At 40.9% G+C, this 20,000-nt stretch overlaps 1 protein-coding gene across 3 annotated transcripts in view; it reads left to right on the forward strand.

Annotated features, from left to right (window-relative positions):
• The window catches only part of zfhx4 (zinc finger homeobox 4), a 74,841-nt gene extending 59,299 nt beyond the window's left edge, over nucleotides 1–15,542 (forward strand). For 2 of the 3 annotated variants that reach the window (XM_047808670.1, XM_047808671.1), the window contains exons 5-10: nucleotides 1–98; nucleotides 4,262–4,395; nucleotides 4,725–4,925; nucleotides 5,142–5,253; nucleotides 5,403–10,673; nucleotides 11,074–15,542. The exon at nucleotides 1–98 is cut by the window's left edge and continues 19 nt beyond it. In XM_047808670.1, the coding sequence (XP_047664626.1) occupies nucleotides 1–98; nucleotides 4,262–4,395; nucleotides 4,725–4,925; nucleotides 5,142–5,253; nucleotides 5,403–10,673; nucleotides 11,074–12,578 (7,321 nt within the window). In that variant the 3' untranslated portion in view covers nucleotides 12,579–15,542. The remainder of the gene's footprint in view (nucleotides 99–4,261; nucleotides 4,396–4,724; nucleotides 4,926–5,141; nucleotides 5,254–5,402; nucleotides 10,674–11,073) is intronic. The other variant, XM_047808672.1, reaches the window with a different exon arrangement.
• The last annotated feature ends 4,458 nt before the right edge of the window (nucleotides 15,543–20,000 follow it).

Below are 20,000 nucleotides of genomic sequence, written 5' to 3' on the forward strand. Positions count from 1 at the left end.
CGAGGGACCGAGCCGAGCTTCCTCAGTGGCTGCGGCCGAAGACAAAGAGACAAGCGAGAGAGAAAGCCAGGAGGGCAAGAGGACGGAGAAAGACTCTAGTAAGACCTTTAGTTTTGGTCTTTTGTCTCTGGCACCCTCCCTTCCTCCTCCCTCACTCACTCACTTACTAACCCTCCCTCTTAATACACACACACACACACACACACACACACACACACACACACACACACACACACACACACACGCTCATAGTGTGCCTGGGCTTCTAGCTCCTCTGCCTCTTTCATCTCCACCGTGGGGCTTTTCCTGCTAATAATGGCTGCATGTGTGGACTGCATGTGAATGCTATCACAAGCCTCCCATTGACCCATTTTAATCATCACCATGTGACAGCAGAGATGCAGAGATGTGGAGATGCGGAAGAATATTACACAATGACCCGTGCAAGATTATTATTCTTTTTTTTTTTAAATCAAATCAGTCGCTTGTAATTTTTAAGCTCCTTTCATTAATCTTCAGTGTTCTTGCCATTCCTCTGATGACATATTAATTTTGCGTGAGGATTAGACGGCACTCGCCTTACCGCACCCGTATCACCCGTATTTCATTTTTTCCCCTCCTTTTAAATCAAAGCAGTACTCCACCCATCATTGTCCCAGGCTTTAACTTCAAATCTATGTTTCTGTGTAACCGGTAGGACATTAACAAGGACAACAATTCGTACAAAACAGCATTGTGTTGCGATCAGGGAACAGCCCCTGGAGCTAGCATCTGGCACTGTTACCTCGGGCTTTGTTATATTTGCTTTGCCAAATAAGAATTCATACACGCCTTTTTTTTTATGTATGAGATGGAAATCTGTGGTCACCATGAATATTACATCGGATGTCTTTTCATGCACGCTATACCTAGAGCTACATAATGCTGGGTTCAATGATGCAGAAGAAACGCTGAAACAGGACAGAGCCTATTAGTTTAGCTAGTCATCTATCTTTTAGTCATATATCTGTGACAGGCCTGTCTGAAGCGGCGGGCGCGAATTTGCACTTTGTATTATACGTGGCATCATTTAACGTCACGGATCCGGCGAGGTCAGACGTGTTTTTTAAGTTTGAACCTGTTTGTGCTAAACAGTGCTATTTTGAGGCGACGTTTAAAACTCGGACGGACGTCGTTTCGATTCAATAAGACGCTAATCTGTTACGGTGGATGAAACGGTCAGGGTTAGGGTTAGGGTTAGGGTTTTTAAGGCATCATGTTTATAACGCTCAACTCGTATGCTAAGTATTTTATTTTTAATAATACGTGCTCCAGACGATATCACAAAGATCTTTACAACATCCAGCTGCTAGAACATTGTGCATGATATCCTTCGTTTGGTTTTATTTACCGTCTCATTTCAATCCGGTGTCACTACGGATTAATTATAATCCAAATTGTGTTTTTTCATGCAAATGTTCAGAATCTGGATCAGCTTTGTTTTACTGAGATGTTAATAATAGCTACAATGGCTTTGGGTTATAATAATAATAATAATAATAATAATAATAATAATAATAATAATAATAATAATAATAATAATAATAATACGGCTGTAGCCATTAGGAGAGATGTAAATTAGGCATTTTTCATAACAGCATTATTTTTTTTAATTATTAATAGCTTACGCGATGCTTAGAAAATTCATGCGCTACACAACATCGCATATTTAACCGTATTTAAAAGTATAATTTGGATTCCAGTTGAAATGAGCATTACTGAGCATTATTATATTAAAATGTATTAATGGTTTATTATCATATTGAAGCGAAGCCCTGCAGCTACTTCACGTGTTGTGCGTTCGTGTCGCGTCCGATAGCGCCGCGGTCTCGTGATCAGGAGTAAAACGGACAGGGTCCGCCGTCTGACCTCCAGGTTCAAAATGCGACGTTCAGATGTTATCAAGTGAAGCTTAATTCGTGACCTTAAACCCGGTATCTACGTAAATCACTAAAGTTACTCCGAGTCCCAGACCTGGGCTTATTTATAGCGCTGTAACCTCAGCCAGACTGGTGGGGCTGAGTTCCAGGAAATTGAATAGTAAATTCATGCTGCCTTCATCAAGCAGCTCCCCATATAATTGACATTTGCTGGAAAAAGTGTGGAGACTATTATTTATCTGCATGATGCCACGATAACGTTTTAGATCTACCAAAAGAAGACAGACCTAAGCAGCGAGAGGTTGCTTTCTGCTTTTTGTAGGACAATCAGAGGCCTTGTAGAGATCTCTGACAGTTGTAAATAAAGATGGGTGGCCGGCCGGCTGCTCCGCTTCTTATAATGCATACAGCTTGAATGTCATAAATCACTTTTTGATTTATCTAATCAACCAAGGTCCTGCTTCTCAAATGCATTTGTCACTGGGGGATGGGAACAATGTCACCGTTATTTTATCTCTGGCTTCTTTGCTTTGAAGACACAGGAAAAAAAAAACCTATTTCAATTAGTGGGAGGTATAAAAATACGAAAGCAAGGGATGACCTGAAATGCATTAGCCACCCACGGCATACAAAAGCTTCTTCTTCTTTTTTTTTTTTTAAAAAAGATAAGATGAAGGCTATAATGGTCATGGTTTATAATTCATTCTCATTTTATCTCATTTCATTTGTATGTCTGTGTTTTTTTTTTTTCTTCCCCTCACCGTTCCTCCATGTTCATATACGCAGACAGACGGTATTGAGCTTTTAGGGGGGATTTTTTCTTTATTTTTTCTTTTTTTTGTCTTTACATAGAATCCATTTTGTTTTGAAGTGCGTATGAAAGCAGTAGGTTGATTAAGAAAATAAATCATAGCAATGGATCCTCATGTAGCACGAAATCCGATTACCCCCCACTCCCACCCACCCTTTTTTTTTTTTTTTTTTTTCCAGCCCAGACTATACATTTACATTCAGGATGATGACAATCAATGGAAAAGACTCATCGCATCGTGAGACGCGTCCGTACCTAGTCGTCCGGCGATCGGCTCCTCACCCTGGAAATAATTTAGTTGCAAATTGACTGGAAGATGGTGAAAATTGAAAGTTAAAATTAGAAATACTCATAATAAACAGAGAAGAGGGGAGAAAAAAAAAAAAGGTCAGGAGATGCGGTGCGGCGATGAGATTGGCCCGCCTGGCAAATGAGGTTTTCTGTTTGTCATGAAATGTATGTGACATGCCTCCCCGATGCTGCAGGGATATCAAAGCCAGGAAGAAGAAGAAGAAAAAAAGATTACCTAGCAATTTGAGGCTGCAGAAAATTCTCAGATGCTCTTGGAAATTTGTATTGTGCCCTTGTGGGGTTGTTTTTTTTTTTTTTCCCTCCTGTGTCACTTTCCTTGACAGTCTAATATGTCACGCTCCTGATACGTAGGATTACAATAAAATAAGTAGAATAGCTCATGATGCAAAGAATTAAATTGCGTGCTCGTGTGACAGAAATTCAAATAAATTGAAGACTAATATACTCTTTAAAAATTGGTGCACTTTTTTTTGCATCCTTTGCTTCACAGGAGTATTTAGCCCAGAGTGACCAGATTAGAGAGAGAGAGAGAGAGAGAGAGAGAGAGGGAGAGAGGGAGAGAGAGATGGCGGCTAGGGGATTCTTTGTGTTCTGCATACTCAGGGAGGGGATAAATTGCGTAGAGCGAGATGGCTGGGACGCTGTCTGCGTCTGGAGATGAGGGTAATGAAAGATTTATCACTCTGTGCAGCATTCTCTAAATACAACTGGGGGGCTGATTTCCTGAATTGAGCTCGGCTGAAATGGTAATAACATTTTTTGCCTCCTCCAGTGCTCTGTGTCGGGCATGGATATTTAGGGTAATGCTAGGGAAGGTGATTTGATAATCTATACACCCAAATAGCCTGGATAATGGTACCGTGACGTACAGCACAGTGATAATGCATTTGTGACTCTCCATTTATTTTGAATATCTTCATGACTGGAATTGCTTGGCCTGTTTTTATGGTCTTTTTTGTTTTTTGATATCGCCGAGCCGGCAATAAAGTAGATTAGTATGAGTCAAGGTTCATTCTGTTCTTTCTTTTATATTTATGGCTCAGTGTTTGTTTGGGTTTCACCTCTTTAAGACCTTTACTGCATTTATTTATTTATTTATTTATTTATTTTAAACACAGCCACCCTGAGCTATGCTTAATATCTCTGCCTAGGGTTTGATGATGAGGTCGTTATTTTTTGTGAGGTGTGACTTAAGATGTTTTGGTTTTTTTTTCTGTAGGAGGTAATACACTGGCGAAAGAAACTCTAGAGAATGCTGCGGTGGGGAAACGTGCACTTCAACAGGAGAAAGAGAACGACACTCGACCCAAGAGGCCCAAATCTGTCGAGGAGAAGACGCTTACCAATGAGCAAGTGAGTTACTGCTTCCCGTGTTTAAATCGATGGTCCTGTCTTTATGTTCACGTTGAAGCTTCTGAGCATTCGTATCGCATTAAATTATACGTGATTCCAATTAAAATGATAATGCTTTAGCCTTCCTTGTAATGTTCTGAGTCATTTCTGAAATGGATTACATTAAGACAGGTGGTAGGGAAACGGCACTTTAAAGTATTCCCCGTAACGAGAGTCACTCGTACGTTCGCATAATCTGTTATTTCTAATCTTATGGTTTAAGACAAAATGTATATCATCTTAATTATAGTGAAATATTGACCGTTCTCTGATAAACGGTTTTCTTTCAGGTGCAGCAGTGTCCCTACTGCAATTACAGCAGCAAGGACGCAAACCGTCTGCAGCTGCACATCATGTCCCAGCATTCCATGCAGCCTGTCATCTCCTGTCCTCTGTGTCAGGACGTCCTCAGCAACAAGATTCACCTGCAGCTACATCTCACACACCTCCACAGCGTGGCTCCAGACTGTGTGGAGAAGCTGCTTATGACAGTACGTAAATCATTTTGATCTGTTCAAGGCTGTCAGGTTTGCTGTGACAGTGCTGGAGATTTCCTCTGCACCATATACTCCAGTAATGAATATAATATAAAATAAATTCCCTTATAATATTTTCATTTATGTTCCTCTCCTTATTAATCTTGAGTTCCCTTTGTGGTGCTTTTTTGGTTTGCACCTTCTCTGACATTTATCTGGTATTTATTCCAGGTGGCAGGTCCAGATGTTCCAATGCCAAATAATTCACTGATACCTGCACCTGTTCAAGACAAAGCCCCATCTGTAATGAACTCTTCAGCTGAGGCATCTGAAAAGCCCATGGGTAAGCGTCATCCAGCCTTTTAATAATTAAATGCACTACAAAGCAAAACAAAACATATTCCGTGTAAGACAAAGCAATAATCTCTAAAAGCAAACTATACCAAAGCTTCTAACACATTCCATTCTATCCCCCTTTCTTTCCCACAACAGGGAACAGCTCTAAGGATTTGAAAAATAGCACAGGCACAGACAAAAGTGACCTTGAGCTTGCAGCCGAGGAAGTCAAGCCACCAAAAGAGGCTGCCGAGGCTCCAGATTGGAAAAAAGCCACTGGCCAAGACAGAAAGAGCCCAGATTCCCTTCAGGAACATCTGAGCGACCTGCAAAAACGCCAGCAGCTCTCTGTCTCTGATCGCCACGTCTATAAATACCGCTGCAACCACTGCAGCCTGGCATTTAAGACATTGCAAAAGCTTCAGATACATTCTCAGTACCATGCCATTCGGGCAGCCACGATGTGCAGTCTGTGCCAGCGCAGCTTCAGGACATTCCTCGCCCTAAGAAAGCACCTGGAGACCGGTCACCCTGAGCTTAGTGAAGCCGAAGTGCAGCAGCTGTGTGGAAGTCTACCCCTAAATGGTGATATAACAGAGAGTGAGGCAAGAGCACTGGAAGAGGCACAAGCTTTAGAACAGGAAATGGATAAAGACGACGAGCTGGACCAAGAAGGGAAAGCGAGTCCTACAGGAAGTGACAGCAGCTCCTTGCTGGATGAGATGGGTTCGGAACCGAAGCGGACCTTACCTTTCAGAAAAGGTCCGAATTTCACAATGGAGAAGTTTCTAGACCCGTCTCGTCCATACAAATGCACCGTGTGTAAGGAGTCATTTACTCAAAAGAACATTCTGCTCGTTCACTACAACTCTGTTTCACACTTACACAAGCTAAAGAAAGTTCTCCAAGAAGCCTCTAGTCCAGTTCCCCAGGAAACCAGCAACAACATTGACAACAAACCATATAAATGTAATACATGTAACGTTGCTTACAGCCAAAGCTCAACCCTGGAGATTCATATGAGGTCTGTCCTTCATCAGACTAAAGCAAGAACTGCCAAACAGGAAACAAGCAGCAGTTCCAACAGTAGTGGGAGTGGGAGTGGAAGTGGAAGTGGAAGTGGAAGTGGATCTGTACCGTCTAACAGTCCTGTTCCAGTCAGTCAGGGAAACACAGAATCTGTGAGTTTACCAGTATCATCGAACAAAGAGAACAATGTAGATACCAAAGAAGTCAACACAAAGCAAACTACTGATCATGTCACTGTTCAGCAAACTCATCAGTCCACCCTGTCACCAGCACAGCTACAGATGCAACTGCAACATGAACTTCAGCAGCAGGCTGCCTTCTTCCAACCACAGTTCCTGAATCCAGCATTCTTCCCCCACTTCCCAATGACACCGGAGGCTTTGTTACAATTCCAACAACCCCAGTTCCTTTTCCCATTTTATGTTCCTGGCACAGAGTTTAATATCAGCCCTGAGCTGGCATTGCATTCAGCTGCGTTTGGTATGCCAGGCATGACTGGGTCATTCCTCGAAGATCTAAAGCAGCAGATGCAGCAACAGCATCAACTGGGTCAACAGCAGCTTCAGCTTTCTCAGCAACAAGCTCAACAGCAAGCATCTCAGATGCAACAGCAACAACAAAAGGCCCAGCAGCAAAGCCACAAGCCTAAGCCAGAGCCCAGTCATATCTCTGTGTCTGAGATTCAAATGTCCAGAGAGGTGGAGGAGCACCTAGAGAAGCTAGACAACAAAGCAAAGCAAGAGTCTGCCAGTGATTCTGATAACAATAAAGAAAATAAGGATTCCAAAAAGCCAAAATTTTCTGAACCTTTAATTCCTCCACCACGCATTATTTCTGGGGCCAGGGGTAATGCTGCAAAAGCCTTACTGGAAAACTTTGGATTTGAACTGGTTATTCAATACAATGAGAACAGACAAAAATGTCAGAAAAAGAACAAAGAGGAAGAAATAACTGACAAATTAGAGTGTGGTATGTGTGGAAAATTGTTCTCCAATATGTTAATCCTCAAAAGCCATCAAGAACATGTACATGGTCAGTTCTTTCCCTATGTGCAACTAGAGAAGTTTGCACAGCAGTACAGAGAGGCATATGATAAGCTCTATCCTATAAATCCACCATCTCCAGAGACCCCTCCGCCGCCACCACCACCACCACCTCCACCACCTCCAGCACCTCCAGCTCCAGCGAACATTAGTCCTGCCACCACTACATTAAGCAAGGCACCGACACCATCTCCAGCACCCCTACAAGCTCCGCCACCTCCACCGCCACCACCACCTCCTCCACCACCTCCGCCACCCACTGCACCTCCACAAGTGCAGCTTCCTGTCAGTCTTGACTTGCCAATTTTTCCACCATTGATGATGCAGTCCGTGCAACATCCCGGGTTACCCCCACAGCTTGCGCTACAGCTTCCAACAATGGACTCTTTATCTTCTGACCTCACACAGTTATGTCAACAGCAGCTAGGACTGGATCCAAACTTCTTGCGGCAATCCCAATTCAAGCGTCCACGCACCAGGATCACAGATGATCAGCTGAAAATCCTCCGTACTTACTTCGATATCAATAACTCTCCTAATGAGGATCAGATACAAGAAATGGCAGAGAAGTCTGGCCTTCCACAGAAGGTTATCAAGCATTGGTTCCGCAATACGCTCTTCAAAGAGAGGCAGAGAAGCAAAGACTCTCCTTATAATTTTAGCATTCCACCCTTGACCACACTGGAAGATATCAGAATGGAATCCCAAATGAATACTATAGAATACTACAAGTCTGACTCAAGCATGAACAAGAGATCCTCAAGAACTCGATTTACAGACTACCAACTCAGAGTCCTTCAAGACTTCTTTGATACAAATGCTTACCCTAAAGATGACGAGATCGAGCAGCTTTCTACGGTTCTCAGCCTGCCAACACGTGTAATCGTGGTATGGTTCCAAAATGCACGCCAAAAGGCAAGAAAAAGTTACGAGAACCAAGCCGATACCAAGGACAGTGAAAAGAAAGAACTTACAAATGAGCGATATATCCGAACTAGCAACATGCAGTACCAGTGTAAAAAATGCAACGTTATTTACCCTCGAATATTTGACCTGATAACTCACCAAAAGAAGCAGTGCTACAAAGACGAAGATGAGGATTGTGTGGATGAAAACCAGTCAGATGAGATGACAGACAGCTATGAGCATGCCCTAATGAGACAAGCCGAGTCGACTAAACAACCCACTTTCACAGCAAGCAGCTCTGGCTCCAGCTCCCCACTAATCCCATCACCTCGACCTGAAATAGGAAAAACCTCACCCAAACCTGAGATGCCCACTGAGAAATCAAAGCAGACCGAGAATGCCCTACAACAAGCAGCAAAAGCGGTAGCCGATCCACGGCCTTCTAAAGCTTCTACCCCTCAGCCTCCTCCACAGAAAATGGCTCAGTCACAAATGACAAGGCCACACTCCCAACCTCAGTCTGCAGCTGTCCCATCCAGTCCACTCTCCATTGCACTCTCATCACTTACCAATAGCATCCCTCCTCAAATGTTGCAGTATCAGTGTGATCAGTGCAAGATAGCATTCCCAACTGTTGAATTGTGGCAGGAACATCAACATATGCATTTCCTGGCAGCTCAAAACCAGTTCTTGCATTCACAGTTTTTAGAAAGGCCGTTGGATATGCCCTACATGATATTTGACCCCAATAACCCTTTAATGACAAGTCAGCTTTTGTCCGGAGCACTTTCCCAGATACCATCGCAGAGTGGCTCTGGCCTAGCCTCGGCTACTGTCTCTGGCTCTTTAAAACGTAAATTAGATGATAAAGAGGATAGCTCAAATGATAAAGATGTTGGAAATGGCACCGAAGATCAACACAGAGATAAACGCTTGAGAACCACTATAACACCAGAGCAACTTGAAATCCTTTATGACAAGTATCTACTTGATTCTAACCCGACAAGAAAGATGTTAGAGCATATTGCCCATGAAGTGGGACTGAAGAAAAGAGTAGTTCAAGTCTGGTTTCAGAATACCCGTGCCAGAGAAAGAAAAGGTCAATTTAGAGCTGTTGGGCCTACCCAAAGTCATAAAAAATGCCCTTTCTGCCGGGCGCTCTTCAAGGCTAAGTCGGCCCTTGACAGCCACATACGCTCACGACATTGGCACGAGGCTAAACAAGCAGGTTTTAGTTTGCCTCCAAGCCCGATGATGCTTCAGGATGAGGGCGCCGAAAGCCCACACAAATACAGTTTCATGGAGTATCCACCACTGCCACCAAAAACTGAATTAAATGAGTGTGAGCTGCCAGCTGCATCCTCCACCCCAGTCAAATCATCTGAGGCACATCTAAAAAACTTCTTGAGCCCTTCATCCTTAAAAGCAGAAAACAGTGATGAAATTGAAGGGCTTAATATGAATTCTGCAGAAGTCGTGTGTGATATGAACAAAATCGATTTCGATGAGACGTCATCAATTAACACAGCTATAAGTGATGCAACTACAGGAGACGAGACCAATAATGAGGTTGAAAACCTCACAGCCAATGGTGGGGAAAAACTGGGTGAGCATAAAATGAATATAGCACAAATGTCTGACTTAAGTGAAGATAGATTCCCCTTCAACATGGTGAGCCCCGCTCTAAGTTTCTCTGGCAAAGATAGCGAGCATTACTTCAGTTGCAGAGACGATGATCTAGATGAAAACGCTGATAAAAGTGAAACCTCAAGTTTGGCTGATCCAAGTTCACCTAGTCCATTTGGAAATGCAAATTCTTTCAAGGCTATAAAAGGTAGTGCAGAAAGGCCAGGACACAAACGCTTTAGGACTCAGATGAGCAACCTGCAACTTAAAGTTCTCAAGGCTTGCTTCAGTGACTACCGCACTCCCACGATGCAGGAGTGTGAAATGCTGGGCAACGAAATAGGACTGCCAAAACGTGTTGTGCAGGTTTGGTTTCAGAATGCCCGTGCGAAAGAAAAGAAGTTCAAAATAAACATTGGAAAGCCATTTATGATAAGCCAAGGGTCTCCAGATGGACCGAGGCCTGAGTGTACTTTGTGTGGTGTGAAGTATACAGCTAGACTTTCGATCCGTGATCACATCTTCTCTAAGCAGCACATTGCAAAGGTGCAAGAAACCCTGGGGAATCAGGTGGACAGAGAAAAGGACTATCTCGCACCTACCACAGTCCGCCAGCTCATGGCTCAACAAGAGCTTGACCGTCTGAAGAAGGCAACCGACGCCCTTAGCCTGCCAGCCCAGCAGCAACCTGCAGTGGACAGCAATGCACTTCATGGCCTCAGCCTGCCAACCGGCTACCCAGGAATTCCGGGACTCCCACCAGTTCTCCTTCCTGGTGTAAATGGGCCATCATCGCTTCCAGGTTTTCCACCGAATACGCCTGGTGAGTTAGTATGACATATGGAAGTTGTGCTAGTTTTAAGAACAGTTTCTGCATTAAACTCATACATGACCTCTGGCCATCATGCTTTTAAGGATTTTCTGACGCATTGGAATTCTAAGTCATAGGGACATATAATGCATGCATGTATTTATTTCAAAGATATAAAACAATTTACTTTATCAATGTGTTGTGATTTGTACTTTATCATTTCTTTTCTGTTTCACTCTTATTTTAACACTAACTTTGTATACCTGAATACACTTCATGGTATTTAAAGCTCATGCCACAGTTTTGATCCATAACAGAACCAAGAGCAGATATTTATTATCTTGTTCATGCAAATTTATGGAGTGGATTTGCAGTTATAAATTCAAATATTATCTATACCACTGTATTTCAGCTTTAGCGTCTCCTGGTGCTGGCATGCTTGGGTTCCCTACTCCAGCCACCCCTTCTCCTGCCATGTCTCTCAGCAGTACCCCAACCAAGACTCTTCTGCAGACTCCTCCTCCTCCTCCACCTCCTCCTCCCCCTGCTCCTCCTGTTCCTTCTGTCCCTCCTGTTCCTTTGGCAGCCACTCAGACTGAGCAGCACAGCAAAGTATCTGAGAAAGACAAGAAGTTGGAGAAGCCCATGAAGGTCAAGGAAAGAGAAGCCGACACCCCACGCCCCGAGACCCCTAGCATGAAGAAAAGAGAGAAGCATTCACAGATGCTTTCAGCAATGGGAAAAGTCGGAAGCGACGCGCTGATGGACCCAGCACAACTGCAAGCACTTCAGAATGCCATCGCCGGTGACCCGGGCTCCTTCTTAGGGGGGCAGTTCTTGCCTTATTTCATCCCTGGCTTTGCGTCCTGCTTCTCACCACAGATACCTGGTGGAGTGCAGGGGGGCTACTTCCCTCCCTTGTGTGGAATGGAGAGCCTGTTCCCGTACGGCCCGGCAATACCACAAGCCATCGCAGGCCTCTCCCCGACGGCCATCCTGCAGCAGTACCAGCAGTATCAGCAGTCGCTCCAGGATTCCTTGCAGAAGCAGCAGAACAAACATGAGCAGCAGCTGCAGCAGCTGCAGCAGCAGAAAACTCCCCCTGCGAAGGCATCCAGTGCACAGAGCAACTCATTTAAACCAAAAGAGGCTAACGAAACTAAGGATGATAAAGGCTCTTCGACAGAAAGCACAAAAGAAGAACCACACAAAAATACCAAAAGTACAGACTTTCCAGATGCTTTTATTATTCCGTCCATTAAAGATGAGTTTATATGCAGAAAGTGCCAGATGATTTTCGCTGATGAAGACTCAGCAGTTCGTCATCAGAAGTCCTTCTGTTACTTTGGCCACCCTTTTACCGACCCGCAAGAGACAGTGCTTCGTAAGGCGGTGAGCATGTATAATTGCATAGCCTGCAATGTGGCTGTTAGTGGGAACGAAGCACTGGGCCAACACCTTCAGTCGAGCTTGCACAAAGAGAAAACAATCAAACAAGCAATGAGAAATGCCAAAGAGCATGCTAGATTATTACCTCACTCAGTCTGCTCCCCTAATCCTAACACCACATCTACCTCGCAGTCTGCAGCTTCTTCTAATAACACCTTCCCTCATCTCTCTCGCTTGTCCATGAAGTCCTGGCCAAATATTCTTTTCCAGGCCTCAGCCAGGAAAGCTGCTTCCTCCCCATCTGCTTCTCCTCCTCCCCTTTCCTTGCCTTCAACGGTTACCTCAACTTCGTGCAGCACCTCAGGGGTTCCAACCTCGCTACCCGTCGAAAGTTGCTCAGACGAGTCTGACAGTGAGTTAAGCCAGAAGCTGGATGACTTAGATAACTCATTGGAAGTCAAGGCTAAGGCGACCCCTGGCCTCGATGGCAATTTCACTAGTATGAGAATGGATTTGTTCAGTGTGTAGGAGTGAAAACAGGATCCCTTGCTTAAAAAAAAGAAAAAATAAGACTTTTAACTGCAGTTCCAAAGTTTCTCTAACCCAAAAAAAATTACAGTACCAAATGATTGACTCAGGATTGTTTTTCCCATATTGATATGCTGGCAAGATATTGATTGATTTTTGTTATGGACAGAACTGTTGCAGATGCTTGACTGAGCTTATATTGTATACAAAAAAAATGAGTAAAAAATCTCACAAGTTCTTTTGGAGCTTGTTTCAAGCCAAAAAACTCTCACGATAGCAAATTGCACCTCAGCTGGATTGATTTCCTAATGCTAGCATGTACTGTATGGGATAATGATCCAGAACTTTCAAAGAGAATTTCTCTTAGTTTAGTTAGGTGTAATCCAGTAGCTTTAAATTCTCAGGTCAGAACATAACATTTCTCATTTGTTGAAGCAGCAAAGAAGCCTGGTGACACGTGGCTTTTTACCAAAACATGTCAAGCTTTATCGGACGCATTTTCTCGATGTGTGTAGTGTACCAAGAGACGATATAACTGTTACAAAACACATGCATATTCTTTTTAGTTTTGCCCTACAAGACGATATTTTTGTTTAGGTTTTCTTTTCATACCACTGAGGGATTTCCGAACGGTGAAATAACGTGTACGCCCCCTGTGTTTGCTACAAGCTCTATTTATATCCGGCGCCCTTTTTTCTTGTATAATATACTAATAATCTGTGCCAACTTTTTTCTTGCTTTTACCTCTGTACACCACCTTTGTTTCCGAAGAGGTAATAATTCTAGTTTTGATATTCTCTCGGTTATGTGAATAGGACATTTTTTTCATTTGTGAATTGCTATACTGTTACGGTACTTGCTTGTGTCTGGACAATAGTGCACTTATTTTTATTTCGTTTACTTTTTTTTTAATCATTCTCATAGGCCATGTGTTAATTTAATAGTTTTGTTTTATTTGTTCATTCGTTTTTTAATTATTATTTGTGTGTAGTGCAGCAACAGATCTGGTCCACCTTTGTTAGAAGTCGTGATGCCTAACAATCCGGAGACCTATTTATCAATTTGGTGCATCCATGAAAGTAGTACTGTATACTTGAAACTGTTAAAGTGCAAGTTGGACAAAATATTAAAAAACAAATCAAAAAAAAAAAAACAAAAACAAAAAAAAAGGTATGAACATTTTGCTTCTTGTAAGCAAGAAAGCTGCTTTAAAAAAACAAAAGGGGTTGGGACGAAGCATCTGTTTTGTATAATGAGAACTTTTCCCTGTAGGACTGAATACAGTGTTAGCCCTATACACTGCTGTTTGGTGCATAGGTTACGTTACTTCCATTCTACTCTGGGCACTTCTGTTGTTCTTACTGTTGTCATACTGAGCATTTTTTTTTTTATTTTTTTTTATTTCCTGTCACATTTTAGTCATATATGCATTACGAAGTATTATCTTATAACACCGTTTTGCTGCTAACGTTATTTTGCTTGCCATAAATCCTCTTCTTACCACACACGGCTTCCTACCATGCAGAAATCATAAACTGCTTCGCTTTGTCAGGATTTCCTTTCTTTTTCTTTTTTTTCTTTTTTAATTTTTTCCTTTTTTTGAACTTAAAGAATGTGAAAAGGTGTTCATTTTTTTTTTTTTTTTAATTATTATTTTTTTTTACAAATCACTTTTTCTTGTCTGGTTTTAAAAAAAAAGTAAGTAGGATAATGTGATTCATTCCAAAGTAACAGAAGGCTGTTTGTATGAAAGTTAAAGGCTTGTGAACAAAGAAAGCTACGCTGTTGTACATATTTGTAGTTGGCTGTGCATGGTAAAAAAAAAAAAAAAAAAATTATTAATATGAAGAAATGCAAAAATGTATTGCTTTTTTGGTATTCCTATTCTGAGAAGAGCAAGTAGCATGTAATGCAACTGTTTGACAGGTTAAATCAAATCATGCTTAAAATTGTTTCAAATGATGAAATCAAGTAACATTTCATTTTTTTCCTGGTTATTATTGTACAGGTGTTTTTTTTTTTGTTTTGTTTTGTTTTTTTTTTTTGTTTTTTTTTTAAAGTCGAAACACAAAGGTCACGGTTTTTAATTCTCTCTTACGTGAACTTTTTAATGTTCTTATTTAGATTTTTTTAGTATTTTAACATTTTATTTTAATCCTGAAGACACTTTTTGATTGTGTTTCATAAGAGACATCTTGGCCTCCTAAGGTGCAATCCTGCCTCTGTCCAAATCCTAAGCGACTGTCCTGATTCCAAAGGCTTTACAAACGTGCTTTAGCCTTTCCCTGAACGTGGAGCAGCATTACAAGACTGAGCTGTCGGCTGGCACCACGTGCTAACGGTGTTTAGCCTGGACTAGAAATGCTTCCCACACAAGGACTGGTAAAGCAAATAAACAAAAAAAACTTAAGGATGGTCCAACACTATAACTGTACATACATGTTGCAACTGCACAGCAGCCAAAAACACAAAAAAACAAAAAAAAAAAACACAACTTTTTATGGATCGATAGCGTGACACGAAAGAGGACACCTTCTAAAGGTTGAAATTAGGATTGTTTCTTCTGGATATCAAAGGGATCATCACACGGCGCAATCATATTCTTCACAATATGTACTCTACAACGCCTGGGTAACACAGGAAATGCACCCTGAGGTTTTAATAAAAAAGAAGCCCCTATGGCTAAAACTTTAAATAAACTAAACCAAAAATGTTATTGATGTTTTATATATAGAGAGTAGTCTCATTAGTTTTTGTTACTGTAATGTTTGAGGTCTCAGCTGTACCGTATTACGGTAAAATAACATGGTTTTGGAACTTTTTTTATTTTGTCACAGACCTGTTGTCATAGTTGAAATGACGTTTATTGTAGATGGTATTTGAACAACTTCTTCTGGAAATAGTTCATCAAGTATGTTTGTTGCTCATTGTTGTGATACATTAAAAAACTGTATCTGCAAACCATTTCTGGGTGTCCTTGAATCATCAAATCTCTCTTTATGATAAAGTCGCGTGTACGTTTTAGCCGTAGAGTTTCTGTAAATTTTTTTCTAACCTACTGTATTGATACAGTAATATGTCTGAAGAAACTTCTAATAGACGTTTAGCCAAATCGTTTGAATGAAAAAAAAAAGACAGGAGACGTGAAAGACGAGGAATTTAATTTCCGTCTTGAGGCAATAGAAGTCGAGTGGGTCGGTCGGTTGGTGGGGGAAAAAAATGGATCATTATTAATAGCAATACCAGATTTTTTTTCCACACTGGATTTTTATATCTCTGTAAACAGCTCCTGAAGATAAAGAGGGAAAAAGAAAAGAAAAAATCTTTATGTCCACTGATATTTGCTAGATTTTTATGGTAAACGTCTGTATTGTTTCCTATTTTTTTTTTGTCGACGTTCAGAGACTTTGTGCCCTAAATTTCATCTGCTGTTAATTTCACATGTTATCCTCTTTCAGATGTTATTAAGTTGTAATCTGGATTTATCATCATGATCCGCATGCTGCCGATTATCCCTGAGAGTGTCAGACTATTGTAAGTGGACAGGTATTTGATTAAGCTCCGCCTCCAGAGATAACGGATATGAATCATGGATTACGTACAGAAACGCCATCACGTGATAATTAGAGTCAGATAGCTAATAAACCTGAGGCTCGCTGGGCAAATTGTGCAAAAACGTATAGAAGAAAAAAAATCATACTACAACACTAGAATTCTGGATTCTGATTGGTCAGGAAGTGATGAGTTTTCTATAACGGTGGCTCAGACACTAGCGCAGATTTATTCGCGTTATTGCGCTCGTTCTAATACGTTATCGTTCCCATAGCAACAGCTTCACAACGTTTCACCGTTGCCATGTGATGTTTTCTGTAAAACATTTTTGTAAGGAGTTTCCAGTGTCAGCTGTTTGTAACAGTGGAAAACCGAGGACGTTCTCAATAACATCACAAGCGATTGTTTTTTGTTTTTTTTTTATCTTAATGCATTCGGTGGAGAACTGACGTTTTGCCAACGTTTCACAACATTAAATATATCTATAAACGGATAAAAATGTCAAAAAACTGGAACGGTTGTAAAATTCCTGCGGTGTAAAAAGAATAAAACAGTTCAAGATGTGCTGTTTTAGGAAAATAATCAAGAATCTCCGACTCAGTTATACGCCGTAAACGTATCCGAGACGAGACGGAAAAATGTACTTAACAATTCCACATGTGCATCATCGCGCTCCCTCACCTCTTTTTCACACCTCCGATTTGCGGAAAGTTTAACGTCGTTCTATCTGTTAGTTTTCCCACAAACCAGCCTACATTTCCCCCGTTCGGTGCAAAATTCCTCAGTATTCTGTGACTGGATCGGATTTGACCTTTTGTGAGAACAATAGCAAGAGGCATTTCACTTCTGCCTTCTCCCGATGATGTGAAAACAGCCATCCTGTCCTTCCGCAGTTGTTTGCTGACATTTTATACCCGGCGTCTCATCCTGCTCGATCCGTATGCATCCTGTGCAGATCGCCCTGTTGTGAGAAAAGAGCAGCTGAAGTTGATTCCCAGCGCGGCTCTAAAGAGGCCTCGGCCGTGTGTCTGAGCGGCGATAAAAACATTTGGACATCTGGGCTTATAAACTCGCTGAAAAACTCAGCAGAGATGATCAGAGAGCTGCAGATGATCGCTGAGCTTTTCGGGCCAGACGGATTTAAACAGAGTTATTCTTTAATGCGAATTGATTCGTAGTGAATCTTTGTTAGTGGATCGATCGGTGCTGTAAAATATTCCTTCACTGATGTGTATTATAGTTTAATAATAGTTTTTGCACATAGTTTTTATTTAGGCTTCGTCTCATTAAAACATTCCTGTCTTTGCAATCCGAAGATCAAATCTTTAAATGATAGAAAAATTATGAAATATTTAGTATCTAACATAAATCCAGAGGTTTTGGATCTAAATATACTGTATATTTAAAAAAAAAAATCTTGCCGGTTGTAAATTTGTGTTAAGACCGACCAATTTTTTTTTTTTTACTCTTCAAACAACTAATAACAAAAGCAATAAAATAATATTAATTATATTTAAGTAAGTATTGTTAATATATAAATTGTCTAAGCCTACATACAAACGAAGGCTACGTTCTTTTCTTTTTTTTTAAAATAAAAACCCGCTCGCTTCGTCTCATTCCCTCTCATTCGCTGTCAGAGTCGACGGTTCGCGCTCGGTAACGATGGCTGCGGCTGCAGTAAACAAAATGTTCGCTTCACCATTCAAAGTCGTACGGTTTCGGGCTCCATAATACATCTGAAAAATCCATTAAAACAGATCGACACCGCTTTAACTTGGCACCAAGTTCTGGAAAAACTGTCCAGCATCAAAATAAGGTTTGCAATGATGGTTGAAGGGTTGAAGACCCAGTCAGTGACGTTACGATATGCTAATTTGTTTAAAGTCATACCTACTGTATGTAATCACCATCACCAACATTGTACTTTTTTTTACTGTACATTGAAACTTGAAATAAAAAATATAGACCTACTGTTACTGACCTTACTGTTACTGCAAACCAAAATATTTTTAAGGATGGCGTGATCGTATATATATATATATATATATATATATATATATATATATATATATATATATATATATATATATATATATGTTTCCACATCAGGAAGTGTGGTTTATAAGATTTTGTACAAGTAAGTAAGATATCTCATCCTCAGTACGATTAGTCACATTAATCACATCCTGGAGTGTTTTATTTCTTTCACACTACAGATTAAATTGAATTAAATTCCAGAATCAAATGTTGTACTTTTTATCTTGTTGTAGTTCATGATTTAATGCCGCATGCCGTACGTGCTCGATGTTCTCTCGCCAATCTCTGAAGTATAAAGGTACAAAGAACTGACACTGGAGACTCCTTCCACAAACATACTGTATATGAATCAAATACTTGACTCCTTCCAAACACTCCACCATATCGACCAGGTTTAGGTGAAGCGTTTGTACCCTGTACGAGCCACCTGTGTTTGCTATAGCCACCATACTATATTAGAAGGAGTTCATTAATATAATATAAAGATGTGATTTGCAGCTGCAATGATGTCACAGCTACCGTTATTAAGCCTATGTGAAAAAATAACAGCGAACGTGACGAGTTGTAAATGTAACGACAACAACAAAACATTTTTGTGCTGAGAAATGCAATTTATCCAAAAACAAGAAAAAACAAAAAACGATTTATGCATCCGTATCATTTCCTCCTGCATCGCCGCCGTCATCGTCGTCTCGTCTTTCCAGCTTAGAGAAAAGATTGTGGATGTTTTGTCCTGTCGTCTCGTGACTGAAAGCACGAAGCGCGTTTTTCTTTTGACGAATCCGTCAATAAAGCGGCATTGAGTGAGAAACAGATAATTAGCTTGTGCATATTGAAAGTTCATTACAGCCTTATGATTGCACTTTTACAGTCTGGCACCGAACCGTAGCTCCGTGTCATCGACGTTAATGCCTAACGACATGTCGCTGATTTCTTTTTGCACCAGATCCGGGGCAGGATACTAAATGAAAAGTGATTGCATTGGATTTTTTCCCTTTAATTTTTCTTTCTCTTGCCATTGAATTCCCATGTGTAGAATACTAATACTTGCATTTAGCTCCCTGCCTTTCATTTACACAGATCCCGCTCTAATTAAATTCCGCACATGGGAATGTATCATTCCTGCTTAATCCCGCATTCACTGGTCTAAACATTGTATTATCCCGAGAAAATCCATCAAGCTTCAGGCTATGGCAGAAATAAAAATGATAAAACAACAAAACATGCACATTTCTTTTCAGGCCTTGCATGACTCTGTGAGTTAAACCGCGTGCCATCGTTCAGCAAAACCTGACCTCGGAAAGAGGACGAGTGGAAGATCACACGCGCTAAAAATCACATCCTGAACATTTTCGCAACAACTTTTAACGCCTTGATTACTTCCTACTGAAATGGCAACACCAGCTGAGACACACATTACATATATCGCGCATTATTTCTGCAACTTTTTAATCTTGTTCCTTCGTCTTTCCGAACCACTTTGTCCTGAGAGCTATTTTAGCTTCCAGTCCTGGATTCATAAACTTGTGCAGTTCCAAACACCTGTGTTTCATTTAGCACAATGCACCTGAGCACAAAATAACTACTCGTTATTTATGACTGTGTCTATTTATTTATTTATTTATTTATTTATTTATTTATTTATTTGATGGTACAGATTTTTAGTTTCTGTGAGCTTGTAATTGTTTGTAACTGTATGTTAGTTTTGTCGCTAAGAGGAAAGCAAACTTTGCCTCTTAATTGCGTTTGTGAAAGCTTTGTGATTTGGAAACAGCCAGATGACAGATGGTTTTATATACAGTACTTACAGTACTTACAGTACTTACAGTACTT

This window comes from Tachysurus fulvidraco, chromosome 25 (genome assembly GCF_022655615.1).
Source record: "Tachysurus fulvidraco isolate hzauxx_2018 chromosome 25, HZAU_PFXX_2.0, whole genome shotgun sequence".
Classification (NCBI taxonomy): domain Eukaryota; kingdom Metazoa; phylum Chordata; class Actinopteri; order Siluriformes; family Bagridae; genus Tachysurus; species Tachysurus fulvidraco.